Genomic DNA, 24,689 nt, shown 5'->3' on the forward strand with positions numbered 1-24,689 from the left:
CCCGCCACCGTAACGGTGAACTGGACCGACCGCCAGAGGTGCGGCGGTCCCGCCAGGCCCATAAGGATGCAACCGCCACCCTGGCAGTCGCATCCCGCATATTTTACATTGTGGTGGGCAGTGCTGTAAGCAGCACCCGCGGCAATGCAAAGCATGCATGTTGTGCACCGTGGTGCCTGCCACCTTGTGCATGCCAATCTAGGGGGTACCATAGGTACCCCCAAAGTGCAGCCCCCCCACACCCCCGGGGGCCTGCAACGGGCCCCAAAAGTGACCACCGCATGCCTTTCCACGGCGGAGTCTCCACCATGGAAAGGCATCCCACCGCCGGCATAGTAATAAGAGCCATATTGAATGACTTTTCCGCACGGCCGGCAATCCGACCGGCGGAAAAGCGGCAGACGGTCTTTCCATCCGCTGCGGTGCCCCTCGCCATACTAATATGGCGGGGATTGCAACAGGGCTATTTGGCGGGCAGATCGCCACCGCCGGCCCGGTGGTGGCGATCCGCCTTTTATGCTAATGAGCCCCTAAACTTTTATTCCATTTAACCTCTCGGGTGAAGCAGGAACATCTTTACTGAAAGTAGATTCTCAACAGCAGGCATTATGTGTAATAAGTCAATCAAATTGTTTCAGACACACTGTGGATGTTTGTCCACAGTTACGCGATAACTGAATGATGAAAAGAGAGTCCAGTGAGAGTCCAACGTTCATAAAAGGGATTTTATCTGCCCAGTGAGATGGTCAGTACGAGCTTCAAATTGCATAACCCTATCTCAAAGATTCAGCCCATGGCCCAGATTTACTGTGATTTTGCACCAGGGTTGCTTCAGTTTTGTGTTGCTGCCTCAACATAAAATCTTTGTTGACTAAGTTAAACAAAGCCACTTCACATGGCTTTATTTGGTTTAGTAAATACAAAGTAATGCATAACGCTGTCCTGGGCTACCTTGCATCAAGTAGCCGTTGCATGGGTGGAGCATGGGGGCTCCCATGCATCCATCCATTGATTTGGATGCACACTAAGATTTAGAAAGAACTGTAAACCTGGGTTTGCCCCAAAATGGTGCGCCTAACCTTCAGAGCTGTAATAAGGAAAAATATCTTTATTTTTCTGTGTTTGTTCCTCTTTCTTTGGGTGCTGCATTCTGCAACATACACCTGAATACGCCATGAGTGGAGTACGCCTCTAAAAGATATCCCCTTGCTGTGCAAAAACAATCCTACCTGTTGCCATGGTTCAAGGGTGCCGGCTCTGGCACTGGACAGCACAGAGTGAGCACATACAGGGAGATGGCAGAAATGCGCCATATATATTTGTAAATATGGAGCATTTCTGCTTGCTCCCTTTCAAACAATGCAGCACATGAAGTTCCCTTGATGCTCCAAGTTGCTCCACGTGCATTGTCAGATTCGAGAGGGCACAGCCTTTGTCTTCTTCAGAAATGTCCTCCCCTCTGTTTGTAATGGCCTTTCAAGGGCCACCAATTATTTAAAAAATCAATAATGTTACAAAAACGTTTGATGCTGTTGGTGACGAATTCATTCCATCAGTTAAAATGATGGCAGACCTAGTAGCTGCTTGTTATCTCCTTTCAAAGGTGTCAGCCTCATAGATGAGGGGTAAGCGTAAAAAGACGTTTAAGCAAAAGTAAAGTGTTTTGTTAACCCACCACCATTTCAGCAAGTGCCCAGTCAATGTTAATCAGGAGAAAGTTATATTCATTTTTATTCTCATTGTACTCATAAAGTGCATCATGCAGCAGGCAGCTGCTTCAGACCCATTGCAACTATGATATATTCATCTACGCCATGCATTCTCCTCCTATGGCCCCATTACGATGGCGGGCGGACACCGTATCGGAAAACAGGACCGACCTCCAGAGGTGCGGCGCCACCCTGGCAGTTGCATCCAGCATCTTTAACATTGCGGCGGGCGGTGCTGTAAGCAGCACCCATCGCAATGTTAAAATGGCATGTTGTACATTGCCATGCACAATGTGACAGGCACCGAGCGGTGCCTGCCACCTTGTGTGTGGCAATGAAGGGGGTACCATAGGTACCTCCAAGTGCAGCTACCCACCCCCCACCCCCAAGGGGCCCGCAACGGGTCCCCAAAGCGCTTTACCATATGCCTTTCCATGGCTGAGTCTCCGCCATGGAAAGGCATACCCACCGCCAGCATCATAATATGGATGGCGTTGCCTGCAAGGCACTGCCACAATATTGTGGGCCTTTTCCGCCCGGTTGGCAATCGTGCGGATTGCCAACCGGCGGAAAAGCGGTAGACGGACTTTACGCCCGCGGCAGTACCCCCCGCCATGGTGATATGGCAGGGGGTAAATGTAGTTGTAATGGCTGGCGGATCACCACCGCTGGCCGGGCAGTGGAGATCGACCCGCCATCATCATAGTGTTTTGTACCCTGATGCTCAGCCTGAGTGACTACGATGTAATTAGAATGCTGATGCTTACCTGGTTGAGTGAATGTCAGTTGGAGTGCGTGGACTGAGCAGTAAGGATTCTGCTCCCAGTGGGACTTCCTTACTACCATCTTTACCTGTAACCTGAGACTCTTACCTTGAGAATAAACCTGATCTTGTTTCACCTGTACTACTGACTACCCTGCATCTTCGTTTACCACAAGGGTGATGAGGATGGGATGGAAGCAACCTACTCATGGAATCCAAAAGTTCAAGGATTAAATACTTCACAAACTTGTAACTCTGTAAGTAAAGCTCTGGAGTCTGAAAAATGGAAATCCCTACAACCTGTGTAAATGAAAACAATAGGTTTGAAAGCAGACCACGATTCAACTGGAAGCCATTAACACGTGATCAAAGCATGTGTGATGCAAAACAAGTTGTGCGAGCGCATAGAGGCCAGCTGCCATCACGCTTGCTGATAAAAGCTTTACTTACCCTAGTCCTAATCGATGGCACACATCATTTGAAATCTGCTCAGACCAAAAGTCTGCACAAGTAATGTACCAGCCATTCTTGATCTTGAACTGAATGATTCCATCGGTGCTTGAAGATCCATGGAGCAGACGAACTGCAGTGGAAAAAAAAAAGACAGATCATCATTATCTAAATATTTTTGATATTCAACTATGATCATTTCAGTTCACGTTTGGGAATCCCAAGCTTTGTTCTCAAACACAAATTATTCTAAGGAAACAAGAGGTATAGGAATACAATGCAAATAGCATTTTAAGAAGGGCTTTAAGCAGTCATTGTGACCAAGGATCTCCTCTGTTGCCTTGTTACTCTATACCACTTCTGTAACAGAAGATGTGACGGTCACTTTACTAGGCACTCTTCCACCAGCCACTTAAGGAAGCACACTTGTGTGAGTCGTGTGAAATATCTTTTCACTTTTACACCACACTTAGATTTCTGAAACGCTTTTTCCTTGATTTCTTACTTCAACAATCAAAAAATGAAGTTTTCTGCGAAGTATATGGTTCTTTAGAGCTTCTTGGTTTAGATTATTCAGTTAATATATCAACAAATGAGCATTTTATCACAAGAGCAAAATAATGTTTAGAAGTGATGAGGATGGAACTTTCTGCTTGTGCTCCTGTGAGAATTTCTTGTAATGAAGAAGTCTCAGTGGTGGGGCGCTAGGTGGCGCACTTGCGGAATGGTTGCCACTGAGTGAAGCTCCCGCAGTTCGGCCAAATTATTCGTAATTCATCCTGTCCGATTGAGCTAATTCTACATGCAATTAGGAGTGTATGCCAGCGGAACCGGTGAGGCATCGAGTACCGTGCTTGAAGGGTCGAGAGTCGGCCGTCTGTGTTCCCTAGGCGCTGCTGGAGGACGGCGGCGGCTGAGACCATGCTACATCGGGGCCTCCTGCGTGGAGTCCAGGCCGCAGTGGAGTAATCCGGATATCACCGCCCGGGTGAGTGCCGCTGGTGGGTCGCGCCCCTATATTTGGCAAGGTGGATGTCGCGATCTTCTTCCATCGGAGCGGGAGTGGCTGCGGCGCAGGGTATTTGACGAACGCCGGCGAGCGGAGCGCGCCGCACGTTTGGCGGACCGGCCATAGGTGGCGGCGCCATTGCGGTTGATCTCTGTTTGCGCCCCTGGACACGAGGCGGTGGGAAGCCTCTCGCTCCCGGATTGATACTGGAGGTGAGGTCTGAGCTGTGGTAGCGGCCTGTCAGCGGAGCTGAGGAGTGTTCTGGCAAGCAGATTCTTATTCAGCTGCCATCGGGCGCTGGATGTCAATACACCCTGGGTCTTTGTGTCTAGCGGGTGCAGTGTAATGAGTACTAGGCCTGGACTGGTGCATACCTTTCGATAGCGGCGCGGCATCGCTGGTGCCTGGAGCGCGCTGTTTTCTGGTCCCCAAGTAGCAGGGGCAAGTGGAGGCCACGACGTCGCCCCTCTTGGCCGTTGATGCTCGCAGATCTGCCGTCCTGGGATAAACTATAAGCTTGCAACCGGGTGAGGGCCTACTACAATGCATGCTATCACTGATGTCCGCTGACCTTGTGCAGAGGTGGGCCCTGATTGCGGGAGGCGCTACTCCGGAGGTGCGCTCAATCCTCAATTTTACAGCCCTGTTTGCCTGCTGTCTGGGAGTCGCAGGAGCTACGGCCGGCTTAGAGACCTAATATGAGTTGGAGGAGCCATTACTGATTTATATGCGCCTGCTGCGGCGGATGGATCATAATAGCTAATATACTGTGTGTTGACGAGCTCGTTGGAGGCCCCTGTGTGGTCGGGGTTTGTGGGCACTTGCCACCTAGCAATGTGATTTGCTGCTTTGATATTAGCTGGGGAGTTGAGTCAGGAGTGTAACGACTGAAAGGCTGGAACAGTAACATCGTGGTTGAACACGACCATAGGTTCCCCGGTTCGCTTGTTCTCCAAAGCTGATAGCCGGGTGACGGCTGTGGTGGTGGGTCAAGCTAACAATGGGGAAGACAGACGCGAAACAACCACGAATTAACTTTGAAGCTAAAAAATCTATGCGCTCCCAGGCGACGGAGATGGGCACGGGGACGGAGGCAGGTGCATCGGGTGGCGATGCTGGCCCTAGTGGTGAAATGAATGCGCTTATGCTAGAGGTCCGGCAAGGCCTGACGACGTTGGCAGATAAAATGGACTCCATGACCTCTCGCATAGACAGCATGGTACACAAGCTTGATCAACATGGAGAGCGCATTGCCAAGCGGAGCGCAGGATCTCGGACACCAAGGACACAACGACGCAGCTCCAAAGTAATGTTGCCCAAATGGATAAATTGCTCAAAATGATAGCAGCGAAAAATGAGGAATTGGAAGCGAGGAGTCGAAGGAATAATATTCGCGTGCTTGGAATCCCTGAAAGTGCCAACACAGGAAAGATTGAGTCCTATATCGAGAAATTACTGCTGGACACCATGGGGTCTGAAGCGCTATCCCCACAGTTCATTGTGGAGCGCGCGCACAGGGCGCTCGGTCCTCGGCCGTCCCCTGGGGCTGCTGCGCGTCCTATTATAGCCCGTATTCTAAATTATAGAGATCGGGACAATATTCTGAGGATAGCTCATGAGAAGAAAACGTTACACTACGATGGCACTCCATTTACAATCTACCCAGACTTTACAGCATTGGTGCAGGAGGACAGAAGGCGATTTCTTCCGGTGAAGCAAAAGCTGCGACAAGCCAAAATAGAATACGCGATGCTATATCCTGCACGGTTGTGAATTACACATCAAGGAAAACAGATGTTGTTTACTAAGCCCCAGCAGGCCGAGGAATTTTTGAAACGCCTCAGGAAGCCTAAGGAAGCTGCCGTAATCCCAGAAAACCTAGATGCAGTGGACCTATTACTGGCTGGTTGGCTGTTATGTATGTTCAATGCCTCTGTCACACCGTTGCTGCCGCATGGGAGGGTATGGGAGGCCTGGTGGATTGGATGGGATTGATGGGCAATGAAGGGTCCATGATGTTTCACTCTATGTTCTCACTTTTATGATACCGGCTCAAGGGTTCATTAGAGCCGAACACCTCACTGACTCTGCTAGAGGCGGGTGCCCTCATGTCATTGCCTCGTAGTTGGTGAGGGTTGGGTGGGTCACCTAGGCAGATCCCCCATAAGGGAAATCCCCTGGTAGATTAAGCAATAATGCAATGGTTGGTTAAAGGGGGGGAGGAGGGTGGGAGGGGTATATTCCTTGGCATGATTGGGATGTCATTGTGGGTGGAGGTTGGGGGGAAGTTGAGTGGTTTTGTTCCTGCTTAATGTATCGTTTAACAATGATTGCAGACATAGCGGTACACAAACAGGGTTTACTAGATAATTACCTGCTGAAAGTGAGATGTCACGACACACTACACAGTTACTAAGGGAGGGTCCTCCAGATCCCAGCCTAAGGTTCATCACCTGGAATGTTCGGGGGTTGGGAGATCCGCGAAAGCGTAGGCAAATTATCTCCTACCTTGATCGCCACCGCATTCAGGTGGCCATGCTACAAGAAACCCACATGGACCCTATGAGGCCTCCTGTTTTTGCCAGTAGATGGGTAGACCACAGAATATTTGCTTCTTATTCCTCCTATGCGAGGGGGACGGCCATACTTATAAAAAAACATACACCTTTCACGTTTATAGGCTCAGGGACGCTATGTATTGGTATGGGGCAGGCTGGGGATGGCTTCCGTTATTATGGTCTGCTGCTACGGTCCCAACATTGATACACCTGAATTTTTCTCTGTGCTTTGGGGTAAGATCATGGAACTGGGTTCCGCACAGGTGATATGGGGCGGCGATTTTAATGTGGCTTTTCAGCCGTCTCTAGACAGGTCAAATCCGGCCCGCAACACTACACCAGGACACAAGCGGTTATGATGGAGATACTTCAGGAGGGCGGCCTGGTAGATGCATGGCGCCTTCACCATGCGATGGTTAGAGAAGGAACGCATAATAACACTCATGCGGGATCCTGGGCACGATTAGATTATTTTTTGCTCTCAAGGGATCTTGCTCCCTCCATCATAGCAATCACTCATCTGGCTAAAACATTTTCCGATCACTCACCTGTTCAGATGGAGGTTAACATGCCCGGCTACAATACACCCAGGCGGTATTGGCGATTACAACCTACAGCCTTTTTAGATGCAAGATTTCACATGGAATTGGGAGAAGAGATAAGTGATTTTTTTAGTAGAAATAAACACTCGGTTGACTCCATAGAGATACTATGGGAGGCCTTTAAGGTCACCATTCGGGGATTCTGTATCTCGAAAACTTTTGGGGTCCTGAAAGACCTACGAATCACACTGCAGAAGTTGGAGCTGGAGATTAAGACGTTAGAACGTGGGATGGCAGGGGAGGGAGGTAAGCATGCACAGTAGCAGTTTAAGGAGAAGTTGGCTGACTATGTAGCCACTGCGGCACGGGTATCCAATTTTAGGGGAAAGTATTGGAGGGCGAGCAGGTATGGTGAGGGGGAACGCCCTGGTGGGGCTTTGGCGGATATGATTAAGAGGCCTAGGGGTTCGCAGAATGTACTGGAAATTCACAGCCCGGATGGGGTAACTCACATAGACAATACGGAAATTTTAGCTTGTTTTACAGCACATTACTCTGCACTGTACGCTTCCCAACGCCAGGACGATATGGAGCTTGATAATTTCCTGGGTGATGTCGCACTGGGATGGCTAGAGGATCATCATAGAGAATTCCTTAGTGCCCCCTTTGAGCTCGATGAAATTAGAGAGGCAATTATGCAACAGAAATCTGGTAAGGCCCCAGGACTCGATGGCCTGCCAGCCGAATTTTACAAGGCCTACATTGATATCATGGCCCCAGTGTTGAAGGATGTGTACCTGGAGTCCATGGAGGGTGGCAAGCTTCCCCCGTCTATGAGGATGGCAATGATATCGTCATTGCTTAAACCTGGCAAGACCCCTACCTCATGTGACTCCTATAGGCCTTTATCCCTATTGAACTGCGATACTAAAATCCTGGCTAAGGTCCTTGCCAACAGAATGCTGCTCTTAATAGATAAACTGGTGTTACCTGATCAATCTGGCTTTGTGCCTGGGCGGGATACCTCGCATAACCTCCGTACATTATTTTCCATACTTCAAAACATAGCGCCAGATTTGCCCATGGCTGCGGTCTTTCTTGATGCCACGAAGACATTCGATTCCGTGGAATAGGACTATCTTAATGCAATACTTTGCCGAATGGGTTTTCCATTGCCCTTCGTTTCCTGGATACGCCTTCTATATTCTTGCCCTACTGCCCGGGTTCTCATAAATGGACACATCTCAGCCGAAATTCCCATATCCCGAGGCACCCGACAGGGGTGCCCATTGTCTCCTCTGCTCTTCGCTCTTGCGATAGAGCCATTAGCCTGTAAACTAAGGCAACATCATCGAGAATGCTCTCTGCGCTGTAACATGCGGCACATCCTAATTTTGCTCTATGCCGACGACATGACGTTATACGTAAGAGATCCGCAAAATAATCTTAATCCACTCTTGTGGGAATTTATAGTGTTTGGGCGCTTGTCGGGCATCCATATTAACTGGGCGAAATCATTGATTTTTCCCCTCACGCCTGCGGTGGCTAAATTTGCGCCTGATTTCCCTCTGGGTTGGTGTGAAGCAGACCTACGCTATCTGGGGATTCAAATTGGGACTACTCGAGATGAGATTCTACGCCTTAATTATGGCACGGCGATGGAGCGCCTGGCGTGCAATGTCATGTGTTGGATAGCTTTGCCTTTGTCTATGGCCGGCCGTGTCTCTCTGAATAAAATGGGGATACTCCCACAGTTTTTATACCTTTTTTTGAACATTCCCTATCCCAGAGGATGACATTTTTACGCCTCTCTTAGAACAGAATTGCTGAGATTATTTTGGGGGGGTAAACAGCCCCGCCTGAAGCGGGCTGTGCTCACGAAGCCGTATGCGCAAGGAGGGTTTGATCTACCAGATTTTGAATTATATTTTGCATACGCGCAGGCAAAACATGTTTACTATTGGATGAACTCATCGTGCTATATGCCTCAGGTTGCGGCGGAGGATTGGTTGTCGGATCCGATTCCGTTGAGTGGGGCGGTTCATGCACCTACGCCGGCCAGAAACATACCACCCACCACTATCACGAGTACAGTCACTGCCTGGCTCAACATTGGGCGGCGTCTTGGTGCTGCAATGTTATATTCTCCATCGATGCCTCTCTCCTATCATCCACAGATGCCATTATTGCAAGAAAAGGGGTTTCATAAGTTATGCACGCGACTGAATATTGGCACATGGGGGGACCTTTTTATACATGGTAGATTTAGTTCGGCTGATCAGTTTTTCCGACAGACAATTCCCACTCCGTTAGATACTTTCTTGTATTTACGGCTGCAACAGGGGTTGCGGAATATCCTCCTGGAATTTCCCAAGGAACCGGACTCATTAGTACCGTTCCATCGTATGTTGTCTGCAGATAGCCCGGGGCATATGGTCTCTATACTATATCACACGGTACATGCTCTTCAGCCAGAACCTACACATACGGCATTGCACCACTGGTCCACTGACCTGGGATTTGACCTGTCTCCTGAGCAATGGGGGTACTGTTGCAGGCAAGTTGCACGCATTTCCGCTAGCTGCAGATTGCGTATTATTCATTTTCGGTACATTCACCGTATCTGTTGTACACCTGCAAAATTATACAGACTCAAGCTGCGTGATAATGACAGCTGCGACCGTTGTGGTAGCCGGGGGGCTGGGTTTATGCATCTGGCATGGGAGTGCCCCAGGGTCGCGGAATATTGGTCGAAGGTCTTTGAAGCACTCGTACAGATGGCATCAGGTGTAATTGAATGTAGTCCACTTACGGCATTGCTGGGATATACTGAGCAGCTCCCACAGGCGTATCGCCGTTACGTTACACTTGCGCTTTTATTAGCAAAACGAAGGGTTGCATGCAGATGGGGTAGGGGACGCGCCCCCAAATTCAAAGAATGGCTTGACGATTTGATCTATAGTCAGGACCAGCACTCCATTTATGCAGAAACGTTGCCCAGCAGCTCGAGACCCAAAGGCATATGGGGACCACTTAAACAGTATCTCCTGCTACACGCCCCAGAAGGGTCCTCATAGGTTGCATTGGTTGGCCTGGAGTGTTAATGGCTGGATTTTAGACTCAGAGCCCTTTGGCCTCCTCCAGAGAATGGGAGTATGGTATTATTGTGATGCTATGTTTCTCCTGGGTTATGGCTTTTTGCTGAACTCTATGTATGAGGGCATGCCGGGAGGCCGGGGATGGGGACGCCTTGGTGCAACTCCTTTCCTGAAATAGGTTAATGCCTAACTTTATGCGACCCGCCGAAAGATACATGAATGTAGGGTGGACTGATGGCCTGTGGACATATATGCAGGCTGTGGAATACAACAGGACGAGCAGGGGTTGCATGTATTTTATTATGTATCTCATTGATGTATATTGATGTGTTGTGTATCAAGTACGAAGATGCTGCAATGACCGTCTGCAGTTTTGATTTGATTAGTTTGGTTGTCTGTAAGCAAAACTTAATAAATAAAGTTAAAAAAAAAAATTAAAAGAAGAAGTCTCAGTGGTTGCACCAGCCTCATATCCTGGACAAATTTCTACTTGTGATTGTTTTCCCAAAACCCCTCCCCGAAAGCTTTACTTAATTAATCTAATTCACAGTGGTATTGGGATGTGTCCTCCATCGCGATGACCCACTTTCAGTGCAGTAGCTTAAGTCTCAAAATCATAAACATAAAAAACTATTTTTCTATTATTCAACTAGTTTTTGAGTTTTAACACAGGTTTTCGCAATGTATTTGTGTGTCATAGTGCTTGTGTTACGGCTGATGTTCGCTAATGGGATAACTGTCCACTATTACGTCACAGGACAACAAGCTTAAATTACCATCTGATAATGTCCTGGGCGGCATTGCATTGTCACTCTCTACTATCAGGGATCACAGTCATACAACGATCCAGATGGATGGAAACTTCTCCTCATTATTCATCTCTCTAACCATCACAGTACCATCATCGGTTTCCACCATGATTGAATCATGTGCTAAGTTCTACTTAAGGGTGCTTGAACTCAAGTAATATTTGCCAGTTCATCATCTTGCAGACAGTTTCAGTTAAACAGCATAGTCACAGACTGATGTTTTTTTGACTCTGGGCAGTTTATCACTGCTGATCAGTGCTAAGGTGCATGTGCTCTCCATGGTAAATTTGGTAAGTTTGGTCCACACCTGTTTGGCATATTTAATTTGCCTATCAGTCCCTTGTACAGTGGTATCCCATATACACAGGGCCAGTAAATTAAATGCTACTGCTGGGCTTGCAGCGCTGCTTGTGCCAACCACCTAAGTAGCCTTTCAAACCTGTCTCGGGCCTCTGCCACTGTAGTGCCTGCACAAGCAGTTTACTGCTGCTGTGATGTGGCACATAAAGTGGTTGCCATGTCTGAAACTCCCCTATTAGTACATCCCAGTCACACCGAAGGTAGGCCCTTGCTAGACCTATGGGCAGGGTGCAGTGTTGGGAAAAGGTAGGACATGTGCCTTAACTGTGTGGCATATGTGTGGTATCTCACTTCGGTGCCTGCCTGATGTGTATTGACCATCTGGTTCTGACTGACAGGAGAGACGGGAGGTGCATTCACGCCAGCCAGTCCCTGGGGGGTTGAGGTGCATCCTGTCCTGTCTGGGTGACTCAGCGCTAGGCTGAGTAGGCCTGGTCTGCATTTGGAGTGGTGGGAGGAGTAGCACCTGCACCTGAACAGGGTTTAGACTGTGTGCTCAGAGCCATGTGCCAGGGGAACACAAATCCAGTTTTACTATAATACTGGGGCTGTGACCCCATGTTTGTTGAACTGGTGGAACTGGAACAGAAAACGCTGCATGGGACTAGTGACCGGCAGGCTGCTGTGAGCCTGGAGGAACTGCCTAGGGACTTTGCTCCTCTGGGCTGCTGACCTGCTGCCTATTGGGCTCGAGGGAGGACTGCAGCCCTGCACTGAGGAACCCTTGTGCTGGCCTACTATCCGGCACCTTTATGGTGTGTCCCTTGCCTTGAGGAGGCACAGCACAGGTGAAGTGCTTTCTGTGGGGTAGCTGGGAGCCCTTGTGAGTGCAGTCCCTCTCTCCTGCAGTAGGGAGAAAGTGTGTGGAGCACTTCATTCTTTTCTTCCCTGTGCCCCCGAAGTGCTTTACCTATGCACCAGAAGCGCGTGGTGTGCACATTCAAATTTTGATGGTCGAAGCCCGAGAAGTGGGCTCAAACCTCGACATACTGCGGGCACAGAGGGCAATCACGCCATGAGGAGATGTCACTGATGGAAGGGAGGCCAAGGCTGAGCCAGAGTCTGCTAGCAGCACGGTAACGGTGAGAGTCCACTGAGAGCTCCAGAATCAGAACAGTCCCAGCAGCCGGAGGAGCTAAGCTGCGAGGATAGCAACTGCCCAGCTGGTCGACTCCGCAGGAGTCCAGGATGAGTCTGACTCACATTTGGAGTGTGGGGCATTCTGTTTGAGGCAGCGGGACTGATAAGAGGCAAGTCATGGAGCCGAGCCCGTTTCACCCTACTTACCAAGTAGAGTAACTGCCCCGTTTGGTAGAGGGCAGCTGCCATTGCGAGAGTCACCGTTGTGGGGGACCAAGTGAGGTATCTCTGCCCTTGGGGGAATTCTCTTGAGGAGAACACAGTGTTGCTCTGTTTAGGGGCACGGCCAGCCCCAATGTCCTGAACCCTCACTCTTGGAAAGGGAATTGCGGGGCAAGCCCAGGACGGGGCCTGAGTACATTACCGCATTCTCTGTGGTAGGCGAGCAGGTAGCTCCGAAGCCTATGCAGGGGGGAGACAGTGACGGCCCTTTCAGCATTCTGCTGATTATACACTGATGTGAATATCTGTGGCGATAGGCCTAGTGTTGGCATGAGGTTTCTGATGTGTGCACTGTACAAGTAGCAGCTATAGTGCAGTGCTGGTGATGTTTATACCTAATGCTTTTTCTGATATGTGCACGCTACAGGTGGTTTCTAAAGTGCACTGTGGATAACGTGTTTGCATAGTGTTTCATGCTTAGTATAATCCTGCCAGTAGTTACTGCTCGCCCTAATTGTCATGATTATGACAATGGCTCTATTTTCCAAGTGATTTATGTAATCCCGGTAAAGTCATGACAAAGCCTACTGGCACAGTGATATATAAGTGGTTGTGTTCTAATGTGGTTTTATGGATAATACAAAGTCTGTTTTCATATAACCATGTGTGGAGTCTCTTTTGTGGTGTGGCTAGTATGTCGCTGCTGGGTTAGTGTGTTGCGCAAACGCTGTACACATTGCGTCTGGGATAAGCCTGACTGCTCTGCCATGCTACCAAAGGGGTGCGCAGGGGTTAGCTTAGGAGTGTAACTTCCTTGCCCTGACTAGAGTGGTGGCTTAGGTGCATACCCTAGCCAACCGTAAACTCAATTTCTAACACAGACCTAGTCAAACTGTTTTAGACACTCCTCACAAAGAAGCCTCTAATGGGCATATTTACAGTTCTAAAGATGGCTTCTGCAGTCAAATAGTGTAAGTGAGAGGGGGTAGCCACCTCTCCATGAAATAATGGATTCATAACCCGTCCCATTTATAAACTGGACAAACCTTCTCCTGGATAATTTTATTTGAGAGAGGATGAATTAGGTATGTGTCTCCAAATTACAGCTTATCCACTGGAGGGTTTTGTGTGGACTTATTCTGTTTGGTCAGGATATGGGACACCCACAAGAAATTCAACAAGATCAATTATTAACTAGGATGACCTGATGACTTTAGTCCCTTATCACCAATTTTATTCCACGTGACATTTATATTTTGACCCTTAGAGGCTGATCAAATGACTGGTTAGATGTTCTCTCGTTGGCCTCCACGAGCAAGCTGATATTACAAGAATAAAGTTTGTGGTGAGAGCATTTTAATGTCTGCATACACCCCGTGGTATTACAAAACCACTGCACAGTAGGAAAAGAAAATGGCAAGTCTACTTGAGACATTTTTGGGGAAATGGAGCAAACAGTCCTTGCAGCAGAGAAAAGTTTCACAAATGTATTTCCCATTTTTGTTTCTGTTTTTAACAAATACAAAGTAGAGAAAATATATTCACTTCACTTTTAAGATGATAAATTGGGAGCCATGGTACTGAATTAGCCCTTGTTTGTCTGTCAGGATGAAGGGAAGGGAGGGGCATAAGTTCACCACCCTGATGAAGAGAAACATATTTTGAGTTTACCAACAGCCCAGTAATGATCTCTTTGCATTCACAGGTCGCCACCATAGGGGCTCCTGTGAAGACACTGAATGGGTTGGTGCATGGCCCCCATCTTTTTTGTTTTATCAGAAGCAAACTCCCAAAGTGCGAGCCCTCCTACCCTGGAAGTTTTCTTCCACAATGTGAAGAGTGATTGTTTTTTGTTTTACTCTTTGGGGCATATTCTCAAGGATTTATCGCCAAGTTATCAGTACCTTATCGCAGCCAAAGTCATGATAACTTTATCGCCCCATTCACAAGCTGGTGCTAACAGCCCATATCACCAGTTTACCTGTGATAGCATCCACAAAGAACATCGCCACAGATGACCCCGGCAACTAACGCTAATGAGATGCAGAGTAGGCGTTCCCGTGCCAAAAGCCGCAACAACAATACTCCACAACATTCTCAACAACCAGACAGATCGGTGATAACAGTAGTTGATGGTGTTCTACCACCTCTGTTATCAGGATCCTGTTTTCCTGCAGACTGAACGGCTTCTTCCTACTCTTTTTGACCTAGCCCTTCCCTGACCCCGAGGTCCCAGGCTGATCCTCCTGGGGGCTTGTGGGGTTCTGGTTGTCCTCTGCACTTGCTCCGGCTACCTCCATTATGATTCGCTGTTGTTTGGCTTTTGTATGTATTTTTTTTGTCTACTTTATGGTGCATTTTCCCGCATGACGTGTGGGAATTGCAGGCCTGTGGCTGGTTTTCGCAGATTTTTGTATCGCGATTGGGGTCATCGCTACTATTTTCCCATTAGTGTTTCAAGTTTTTGCGGCGTCGCGTTGATTTTAACGCATTTATTTAATGCTTTATTGTGGTTCTATCGCATGGTACCGCCGTGTGGAGAATACCACGTTAACACAGAATTATTTTCCCGCTACTGACTGCAATGTGAATCGGTGCGTTAAGCTAATTTTGCGATGGTTATCACACGTTCTTGAGAATATCCCCCTTTGTGTATAACAAAAAGAAGCAAAAAGTATTTTCAACAAGGGACAATCAGAAAAACTGATTTCACAGTGATGGACAGAAAACAAAGGACATTAGACAGTCTGCTCTTAATAGGGTGGGAAGTCTAGTGCCCTAACTTAGATGGACCGTATTTAGCTGGGCTGTCGGAGTAGTTTTACTGGTGGTGTAGTCAGCATAGCCACTGCTCCTAGAAAACCCATGGCCCATCTCATTCAAAATACTGCAGACGATCTGAGTGTTAGGTGGACAGGGTACTATGTTATGTTTGTGACAGAGGACGCTGTCCACAAAGTCTAAATAAAACGCTATGTTTGAGACAAAAATCTATTAATTCAATTTATATTACATTTTGAACAATTAAATGCTTGAAAAAATATTTCAAATCCATTTTGCTCTATTTCTTTTTTGAAGATTTGTTCATTGACAGAGATTCATGTGAAAAATATCAATGACACCCTGCCATGATGTACCTAGTCACATCTTTTATTTGAGTGTAAGAGAGTACCTTTTAAGCAGTTGTCTTAGGAAGTTTGAGGGTATTTGGTCAAACATCCTTGCAGTGTGCACTGATTAGTTTTGGAGTATTGCTGTTCCACTCAACTGCAACTGCCCTCTTTCATGTTACCAACATTATTTCCTTTGCTCATTACAATCACGTATGTTCCATGCTTATTCTTCTTGAGGTATAGGCGGATAAGGGTCAGTCCTGTGTCCACTCCTATTCTTTTTTTTTTTTTTTTTTTTTTTGAAACCGTTTATTGCAGGTTGTAAAAGTTACAGGTATGGGCCTACAACCACCCGGCCGGCCGCTAGAATGACAAAAGCATATTGCATACATACAGCAAAAGTCTCTCGGCAGTGCAGAGCAGTGAAACAGGAGTAATCAATGGTGCAGGCCACACAGCTCCAAGCCCACAGTACGGTTCCCTTTTCTTGAAACAAGACAAAACCAAAAAACCACACCCGCAAGGCAACCCGCGATCCAAAGTAACAGCACGTGCTCCATAAGTGGGGGATCCAAACCAGCAGCAGAACTCTGAGGAGGGGAATGGGAGTAGGCCAGGGACTGGGGGACCACGCGCCCGCGGCCGAGGGAGGGGGGCCGTCTAGGGAGACGGAGCAGGCGAGGCAGCCGGTAGCAGTGGTGGCTCATAAATACCCCCGCGGTAGGCGTTCCAGGGGCCCCAGAGTTTCACCCACGCCCCAGGCTTACCCCTCGCCACATACACCACCTTTTCACGAAACATACACCAATCCATATGCTCTTTCCAGGCCGACACCGCAGGGGGCCTCTGGGATCCCCACAATTGAGCAATGTCACGCTTAGCTATCATGTATCCCAGAGTCACCCACCGCGTCTGCGGGACCGAATAATCATTCGGTTCCCATACATTCAGCAAACATCTCCTCGCTTCAGGCAGCAGCGCGACACGCGTAACCACACGCAGGACCTCATGCACACCACGCCAGAATCGCTCCACCTTCGGGCACTCCCACAGTATATGCATGAAAGTCGCCAGCGCACCACAGCCACGCTTACACAGTCCGTCACCAGCAAAACCCATACGCAGAAGCCTTGGCCCCGTCACGTAAACCCGGTGAAGGATCTTGAGCTGGACGAAACGAAGGCGAGCCGGGATGGCCACCTCTTTCGGAGAGGCCACCGCGGAGATCCAATCCTCGTCGTCCAGCTCCAGCCCGTCGGCAACCCAGGCCTCGCGGAGACTAGTCAGCAGGCACGATCTATCGTTGATCAGTTTTTTGTATATGAGGGAGATCGTGCTGTCCGGTACATGGCCGTCCAGCACTCTGTCCTCCAGGGGGGAAGACTCCGGAATGGATGCGACGTCCGGGAAGACGGAGCCCAGCGCATGGCGGACTTGTAGGTACCGAAAGTACTCACTGCCCTGCAGCTGAAACTCCGCCTGCAGCGTCTCAAAAGATTTGAATCCCCCCCTCGTCCAGAGATCTCCCACCGTGCTGATTCCGATCGTGTCCCACTTCTCGAAGCCCTTCGACGTCCATAGGGAGCCCAACCTCTCAGACGCATACAGCGGTGACGCCCGGGTCAAACGGTCCTTCCACCCCATAGCTGCATTAGCCGCGTGCCAGACACGCACCATAACACGCGTCGGTCCCGTCAAACGGGAGTCGGGCGCGCCAGAGTAGAGCGCGCGATTGTAATCGCCACCGGGTAGGAGCATTTTATCCATCTCAAATGCCGGGTTCAAGGCGGGCCCATAAAGGCCATGATTAATTGCAGCTAGTTGGGAGGCCCAGTAATACCGTTTAATGTCCGGGAGGGCGACCCCCCCATCGTACTACGGGAGCGTCAATTTAGCCAGAGCAATGCGCGGCCTCCCGTCCCAGAACAGGCGCCGCTGGAGGCCCTCCACCTCACGGAAATAGCGTGCCGGGACTAAGTCCATAGTATTCTGGAGGGCGTAGAGGAATCGCGGCAGGGACATCATTTTGAACAAAGCCGCTCGGCCGAGCGGCGAGAGCGGCAGACGCCGCCAGCGCACCACGTCCTCCCTCAAGCGCTGGAGGGGGGGCAGCAAATTCCGCTCATAGCGGGCCTCCGGGTCAAGTGTGATATAGATACCCAGGTACCGAAAACCTTGGGAGGCAATCTGGATCGGACAGTCCCGTGGTAGGGCCGGAGCCTCCCCGGAAAGCACATAGACACAGGATTTCGCCCAGTTGATGACCAGGCCTGAGTTGCGACCGAATGAGCGCAAAACATCAACCAGGACGATCAGTGAGTTACGCGGGGAGGCGAGATACAGAAGGATGTCGTCAGCGTAGAGGGACACACGGTCCTCATGCTCGGGGGTCCAGCGGAGACCACGGATAGAAGGGTGCCACCGCAGCCACTCCGCCAGGGGCTCCAGGGCCAGGGCAAACAGGAGAGGCGACAGGGGGCAACCCTGTCGCGTACCCCTCCCCAGCGCGAATGGGGCCGAGACTCGCCCATTCACTACCACCTGCGCCAATGGGCCCGAATATAGCAATTTGACCCAGCTAATGAAACCCGGGCCGAACCCGAATTTCGCCAGCATCGCCCAGATGTATGGCCATTCAAGCGTATCAAACGCCATGGTGGCGTCCAAGGACGCCAAGATGGCCGGCTCCCGCACAAACGGGACACGCGCGAGCACCCCGTGCAAGCGCCGCAGATTGAGCGCCGTGTTGCGGTGCGGTATAAAGCCAGATTGGTCTTGGTGGACCAGGTCGCCCACCACGCCAACCAACCGGTTGGCCAACACCTTGGCCAGGATTTTGGGCTCCGCGTTCAAAAGCGAAATCGGCCTATAGGATGTGACCCGTTCGCGGGGCTTCCCCTCCTTGTGGATCACCACAATTGTGGCCAGGCGCTGGTCCGGCGGGAGGGAACCCTGCGAGTGGGCCGCCAGGAACATCGCGCGCAGGTGGGGCGCCAACACATCCGGGCGTAGCTTGTAGAGCTCGATGGGAATACCATTGGGGCCCATGGCCTTGCCGGATGCAACCGAGCGAATAGCCAAGGCAATTTCGTCCGAGGTGGGAGGGGCGTCCAGCGAATCCCTGTCCTCCACCGTTAGGGAGGGCAGTGCGATGTCCCGAAGCAGGGCATGGGAATCTTCCTCCGAGCAGGGGGAAACCGGGGAGTAGACTTCGCGGAAATAATCCGCGAAGCAGGAGACAATGGCTTCCGGCTCGGTGACACACGCACCATCAACACTCTCAATCAAAGGCACCACGCGGCTCGCTCTCTCCCTCTTATCCAACCACGCAATCAATTTGCCAGCCTTATCACCCACATCATACAATCGCCCCTGCTGCTCTCTACTGAGGCCCCTGGCCGCCTCCGTGACGAGGGCCTGATAGGCCGCCTGCTTTAGGTGTAGAACATGCAACTTGGCGTCTGTTACCCCGCTCCCCAGGTCACCCTCCAGTTCTGCAATCTCGGTCTCTACCCGGGTCACCTCCTCCCGCTCGAGCCGCCGGGCATGGGAGATAAAGGAGAGGGCCTCCCCTCTAAGGACTACCTTGAAAGCCTCCCACAGGGAGATGGCGGAGGAGACCGACCCCACATTCTCGTCGAAATATCGCTGTAAGGATTTGATCAAGTCGGCACGAATGGTGGGGTTGCGCAAATACCATGCGTTGATTGGGGCCACCCTGCCATCCCCCCTCGGGAAGACATCGAAATGCAACAACAATGGGGAGTGGTCTGAGATACCCCGCGCTAGATGGCGCACCTCCCCCACCCTACCTGCATGGGCCGCCGGGACAAGGATGTAATCAAGTCGCGAGAGGCTACCATGGGCACCCGAGTGGAAGGTGTACTGTCGCAATGCGGGATGCTTTAATCGCCAGCAATCCACCAGGCCCAGCGTGTCCAGAAGGCCGGGCAGCCACGCCTGTGCCCGGGGGAGGTCCCTAGGGGGATGGCGATCCATAGACCCAGAGGCTACCGCATTAAAGTCCCCTCCAACCACCAGCAGGCCACTCGGAAGGTCCAGAAGGAGGCGCCCCAGGTCCGCGAATGTGGTGGCTTGTAACCCAGGCGGGACGTACACTGATATAAAGATAAACACTCTACCCTCCATTCTTCCCACCAGAACCGTGTAGCGTCCCCTCTCATCATGGCGCACCTCATCAATCTCCAACGGGAGCGAGTTCTTGATCATAATACCCACCCCCCGCGAGCCCGAGGTGAAGCCGGAATGTGCCACCAAACGATATCCCCGCCGATTCATTGCATGAAAGGAGTTACCTATAAGGTGCGTCTCCTGCAGGAAGACAACATCTGGTGAAATACGTTTTAAGTACTGCAGGACCACACCACGCTTAATCCTATCCCCCAGGCCGTTAACATTCCATGACAACACAGTCAAGTCCCTACCCCCCATCATACGTCGAATCAATCGGTCGTCCCCCATCGAGCATCCTAATAACAACAACATAGTAGCGGGTTTGCCCTGCGGTGCTAACAAACAACACACCCCCCCCACCCCCCGGTCCCAACAGAACTCCCCCCTCCCTGCACCCCTGCATGAGCCCAGACAGCCCCCCCAAAGTGCAGTGTGCCTGTCGCCCCATAGCTAAAATACTAACTAGTCCCCCAGAGGAGGAGGGAAGCCCCCAACAGACCCCACGCAACCTCCATAGGAGGGGAACATACGCAAACAATAAATGGTGAAGGAACAACGTCCAGAGCAAGGCCTATTCAGTCACCCCTCAATTCTGATCCGGCGGGCCCTCCTCGCCAGCCGCGCCCCCCCCGCCCCCCCGGCCCCGATCTCCAGGCAGAGTGTCCAGCCAGTCCCCAGCCGCCTCGGGCCGGTCGAAGAAGTGCGTGCGACCATCCACCTCTACCCTCAGCTTAGCTGGAAAGAGCATTGAGTACTTGAGGTTCAGGTCCCTTAGGCGACGTTTAACCCCAAGAAAGCTCTGCCGCTGCTTCTGGACCGCCGGAGTAAAGTCTGGGTAGAAATGTATCTCCATGTTGTCAAGCTTGACCGGTCCCTGTTGCCTGGAGGTCTGGAGGATAGCATCTCTGTCCCGAAAATTAAAAATCCGGGCGATGAGCGGCCGCGGCGGGGCACCAGTCTTAGGTCTGCCCCCGGGGACCCGGTGAGCACGCTCCACCGCAAAAAGCTTACTCAGCCCCCGGGGCTGGAGATGGGTCAGGATCAAATCTTCCACGAAAAGATCCGCCGCCTCCGCCTCTCGTCCCTCCGGGACCCCCACAATACGGACATTATTCCTCCGGGCCCGACCCTCGGAGTCCTCCAATCGCCGGTCCATCAGGGCGCTCGCCTGGCCAAGCCGGCGCACCTCCTTCTGGAGGGCCACCACGTCTGTCGTGAGGCTCGTTGTGGTGTGGGCCAGGGAGTCGACTCGGTCGTTTGTTTTGGACAAGTCTGCCCTCACAAGGCTCACATCCACAAGGACCGAGTCTATTTTTTGCGCTAAGGTGTCGAAACGCTGGTCCACCGAGGCCTTCATCTCTGCGATGGCGCCCATGACGTCCCGGAGGGTCAGATCCACCGGATGAGCAGATGCCTCCGTCGGGCCCACCGGGGATGCACGCGATGTCTCCGGAGAACCCTTCTGAAGCGTGTAGCGGTCCATACTGTTGGCCTGGTGCGCCGTGCCACGGCGGGTCGTCTTCACCTTCGCCCGGTCGCCATCTTGTTTGGTGGACATGCTGGCTCTTCCACCGTCGTGCCAAGCTCCCCAAACGGGCCGCTATACCAAGTCACGGGTGCCAGGGGGGGGGCAGGGGCGACCACCGAACTGCGGGTCAACCCACCGCCGGCGGGTCAGCCGGGCTCCTGGACAAGGCCACCGCACCCCGCTCCGCAGCCCGACCCGGCTTGAGAGCTAGGAGGGCGCAAAAGCGAAAGTGAAAGTGCGGGGTACGCCAGTCGCCCAGCCCCGCTCGCCGCTGTTATTCACTTTGTCCCCGGATCGCCCCACTACTCCAATCCGGGGGGCCGGCGAGGAGAAGGCCGCAACCTTCGATCGATGCTCCCACCGGCGTTCGGGGTCCGATTCGAGCCCAAAAAACGGGTGGCGCCTCAGCTCCGGTTCCCCAACACAGTCCCCTCAACAAGGACAGGATATCGCCAGGATTAATTCAGGAGGTCGCGGAGGTCCTCGGGAGCCTCGCACCTACGCGGCCATCTTGGTTGCGCGCTAGGCTCCTCCCCCTCCACTCCTATTCTTGCTATATGCAACATACTGTTTTTATATCATATCCTCTTTCGTATTTTTCTATTCCGTTTACAGCAAATGACACAAACATCTTCTCTGTCTTTTCCTCATCCTCACTCTTCCTCCTTTCAAGCATCTCTGAATGTGTTACAGCTCTCCATCATAGGAATGGCCCTCAGGTCTCTCATAATGAATTCCTGCAAAACTGAGATCCTTTAATTAACCTTCTCCTCTGCATCAGCCCTTCTGCCTACTTCAATCTACTTTCTCGCAGTCATCCTGACCATCACCGCCTCCTCCAGAAACGTTGTGGTTCGCTGTAGGCCAAATATGAAAATGGGATTGTTAATCACTGCCATAGCGCATGGTACCAGTTACTCAATACATTAAAATATGTTTGTGTTTCTCTTTCCACACTGCCAAGGCAGTACTTACTTCATTAGTACTTAGAATATTAGATTACTACAACATCCTGGACATAGGGCTCCATCAATAATCCTTCTTCGCTACTCGAACCGTATTCAACCTGCAAAGGCACACATCTAAAACTCCCTTTCACCCCAAAGCAGGATGACTCTCAGCTAAAAACAGAGATGAATACAGATTACTAGTAAGTGTATTAAAAGTGATTACTGACTCACTACCAGACTTCATTGGTGGAATACTGGCCCATTATACACCCCCAAGTACTTTTTGATCAGTGACTCAGAAATTGTTGGTAATACCCAAAATACCCTTTTCAGCATCTAGATTCCAGTCAATATACCTTCGAGGTCCCCATAACTGAAACTCAACGCCTACAGAGGTCAGAACATGACCCGCACTCTTTGTGTTCCATGCTACCAACACATGCCATATGCTCATGAGTCTGGAGCTAAATGTCAGCTAATAAAGTAAACTGCAATTAAACTCTAAATAGATCTATCATGTTATTATGCAATACATAAATGTATTGTTCTTTTGCCTGCTACTTTCCTGGTGTCTCTTCATCACAAAACGACTTATTTGTTTAAAACTACAATCCTCTCTATCATTCATATACTTCATCATATCTAACTAACAGTAGTGGCGGGCATGGATCAGGAGCAGCGGTGTGGGCGCATGGGGGTGAGGGGATATTAAAAAAAGAAATAAACTTACCTTACCGCAGCACTTCTCAATCGTCTCTTCCTGTCGGGAATGGAACAGGAAGCAGGCAGCCAGGCTCCCTTACCAACCACAGAATTTGATTGGCAAGCATCCAGGCTCCCCTGACCAATAATAATGCTGCAACGCAAAGTAGTGATTGGTCTGAGCGACGTGGTTTGGAGATCAGCCAGGGACTGGGGGCTTGGGCATGTTCTCTAAGTGGGCTAAAATGTAGTCTCCATGGAGAACATGTGAAGTATGCATGACTGTTTGGCCGGCCCGAGAGGGCTGGCCAAATAGTCATCGTGCACTTAAGAGGGTACTACTACTCCTCCCCTGCCCTGCTCTATGAGCAGAGCAGCCCCGCACCATCAAGCAAAGCTGCCACAGCAGGACAAAATAAAATGACAATATCTTTGCATTATTATATTTTTATTATTCCTTTCTGTCACTGCTTCAAAGCAGTGGGGCGAGGCTCCTCCGCTTCAGCAGAGGAGCCACCACTGCTAACTAGAAATGAATTGACATTGTATTGAGCAAATGTAAAATAATCCTGGTCGAAATGCCATGACAAACAATCAAGACCTGATACAGGATAGAGATCTCTCACTCGACTTCTGTCTATTGTGGCAGTTTTCCCTTTTGTTTTTTCCCTTTGTTTTCCTCCCATGTGCAGTACTTAGCTGGTGAACATGATGTTCTAACCTTTCTACACATATGATTGTCGATTCTATTTTTAAACTCTTTAAGTGGTGATTTTATTAGAAATTTTTTTATCAACTGATTATAGGCTTCTCAGTTAACTGTTGGTATACAAATCAGCTGGATTATAAGAAAATCGTTGTTCTTTCTGTTTAGCAATTGCTCCAAAATGTATATTCTTACTACTGTCCTGGCATAAAAACATTTTGTAACATGGCAAGATGAAAATCTCTTTTTTAAAATGGATTCTGAAAAAATGTTTTGTCACAAGTTTTTTTAAGCTGTATCAGACCACAGGAGGTAGCCCGTAAACCACAGCGAGACTGGGGCAGTACATTATATCAAACAACATTGTCTCAATGTGGGTTTCATTTGGGGAACAAATACGATAGGCAAAGTCGAGTTGTAAGGATTAAATCAGCGTAGGGAAAAATACAGAGAGACATGTATATGTGGGATTTTCTGTATTTAGAAAGCACTTAAAACATGTTGCACATATTTAACATCATATGTACAATCACATGGAGAGCAAGCACTGCGTTACATTACTGGAAATGTAACCGATAGGATACTGTGCTCAAGTGCTCGTGAGAATTGTGACGGCGCAAGTGACACGTGAAGTGGTATATACAGCGGTAGTGGAGGGCGCAACAAGGAATGAAATAGTACAATAATTTTTACAGATTTGGGACAACCAAACAGTCAATGATAGGTAAATTACAATGAACAATGAGTAGGATATCCGTAACAAGGGGGCGCCAGGAGTTACGCTGTTGGAGTCAACGGTGTTTCGGCCTGTGGAAATCTAGGCCATCATAAGGACTGGTTACATACAATTTAAAAGCAGTGGCAGGGCGGCGGTCCGAAACCCAGTGGATGGGTGA

At 50.1% G+C, this 24,689-nt stretch overlaps 1 protein-coding gene across 2 annotated transcripts in view; it reads right to left on the minus strand.

The window, feature by feature from the left end:
* TMPRSS15 (transmembrane serine protease 15) overlaps positions 1–24,689 on the minus strand; it is a 1,488,231-nt gene that overhangs the window by 449,757 nt on the left and 1,013,785 nt on the right. For both annotated transcript variants that reach the window (XM_085623059.1, XM_085623060.1), the window contains exon 19: positions 2,923–3,055. In XM_085623059.1, coding sequence (XP_085479185.1) covers positions 2,923–3,055 — 133 coding nt within the window. The remainder of the gene's footprint in view (positions 1–2,922; positions 3,056–24,689) is intronic.

The sequence above is a fragment of the Triturus cristatus genome, chromosome 8 (genome assembly GCF_964204655.1).
Source record: "Triturus cristatus chromosome 8, aTriCri1.1, whole genome shotgun sequence".
In the NCBI taxonomy this organism is placed as follows: Eukaryota; Metazoa; Chordata; class Amphibia; order Caudata; family Salamandridae; genus Triturus; species Triturus cristatus.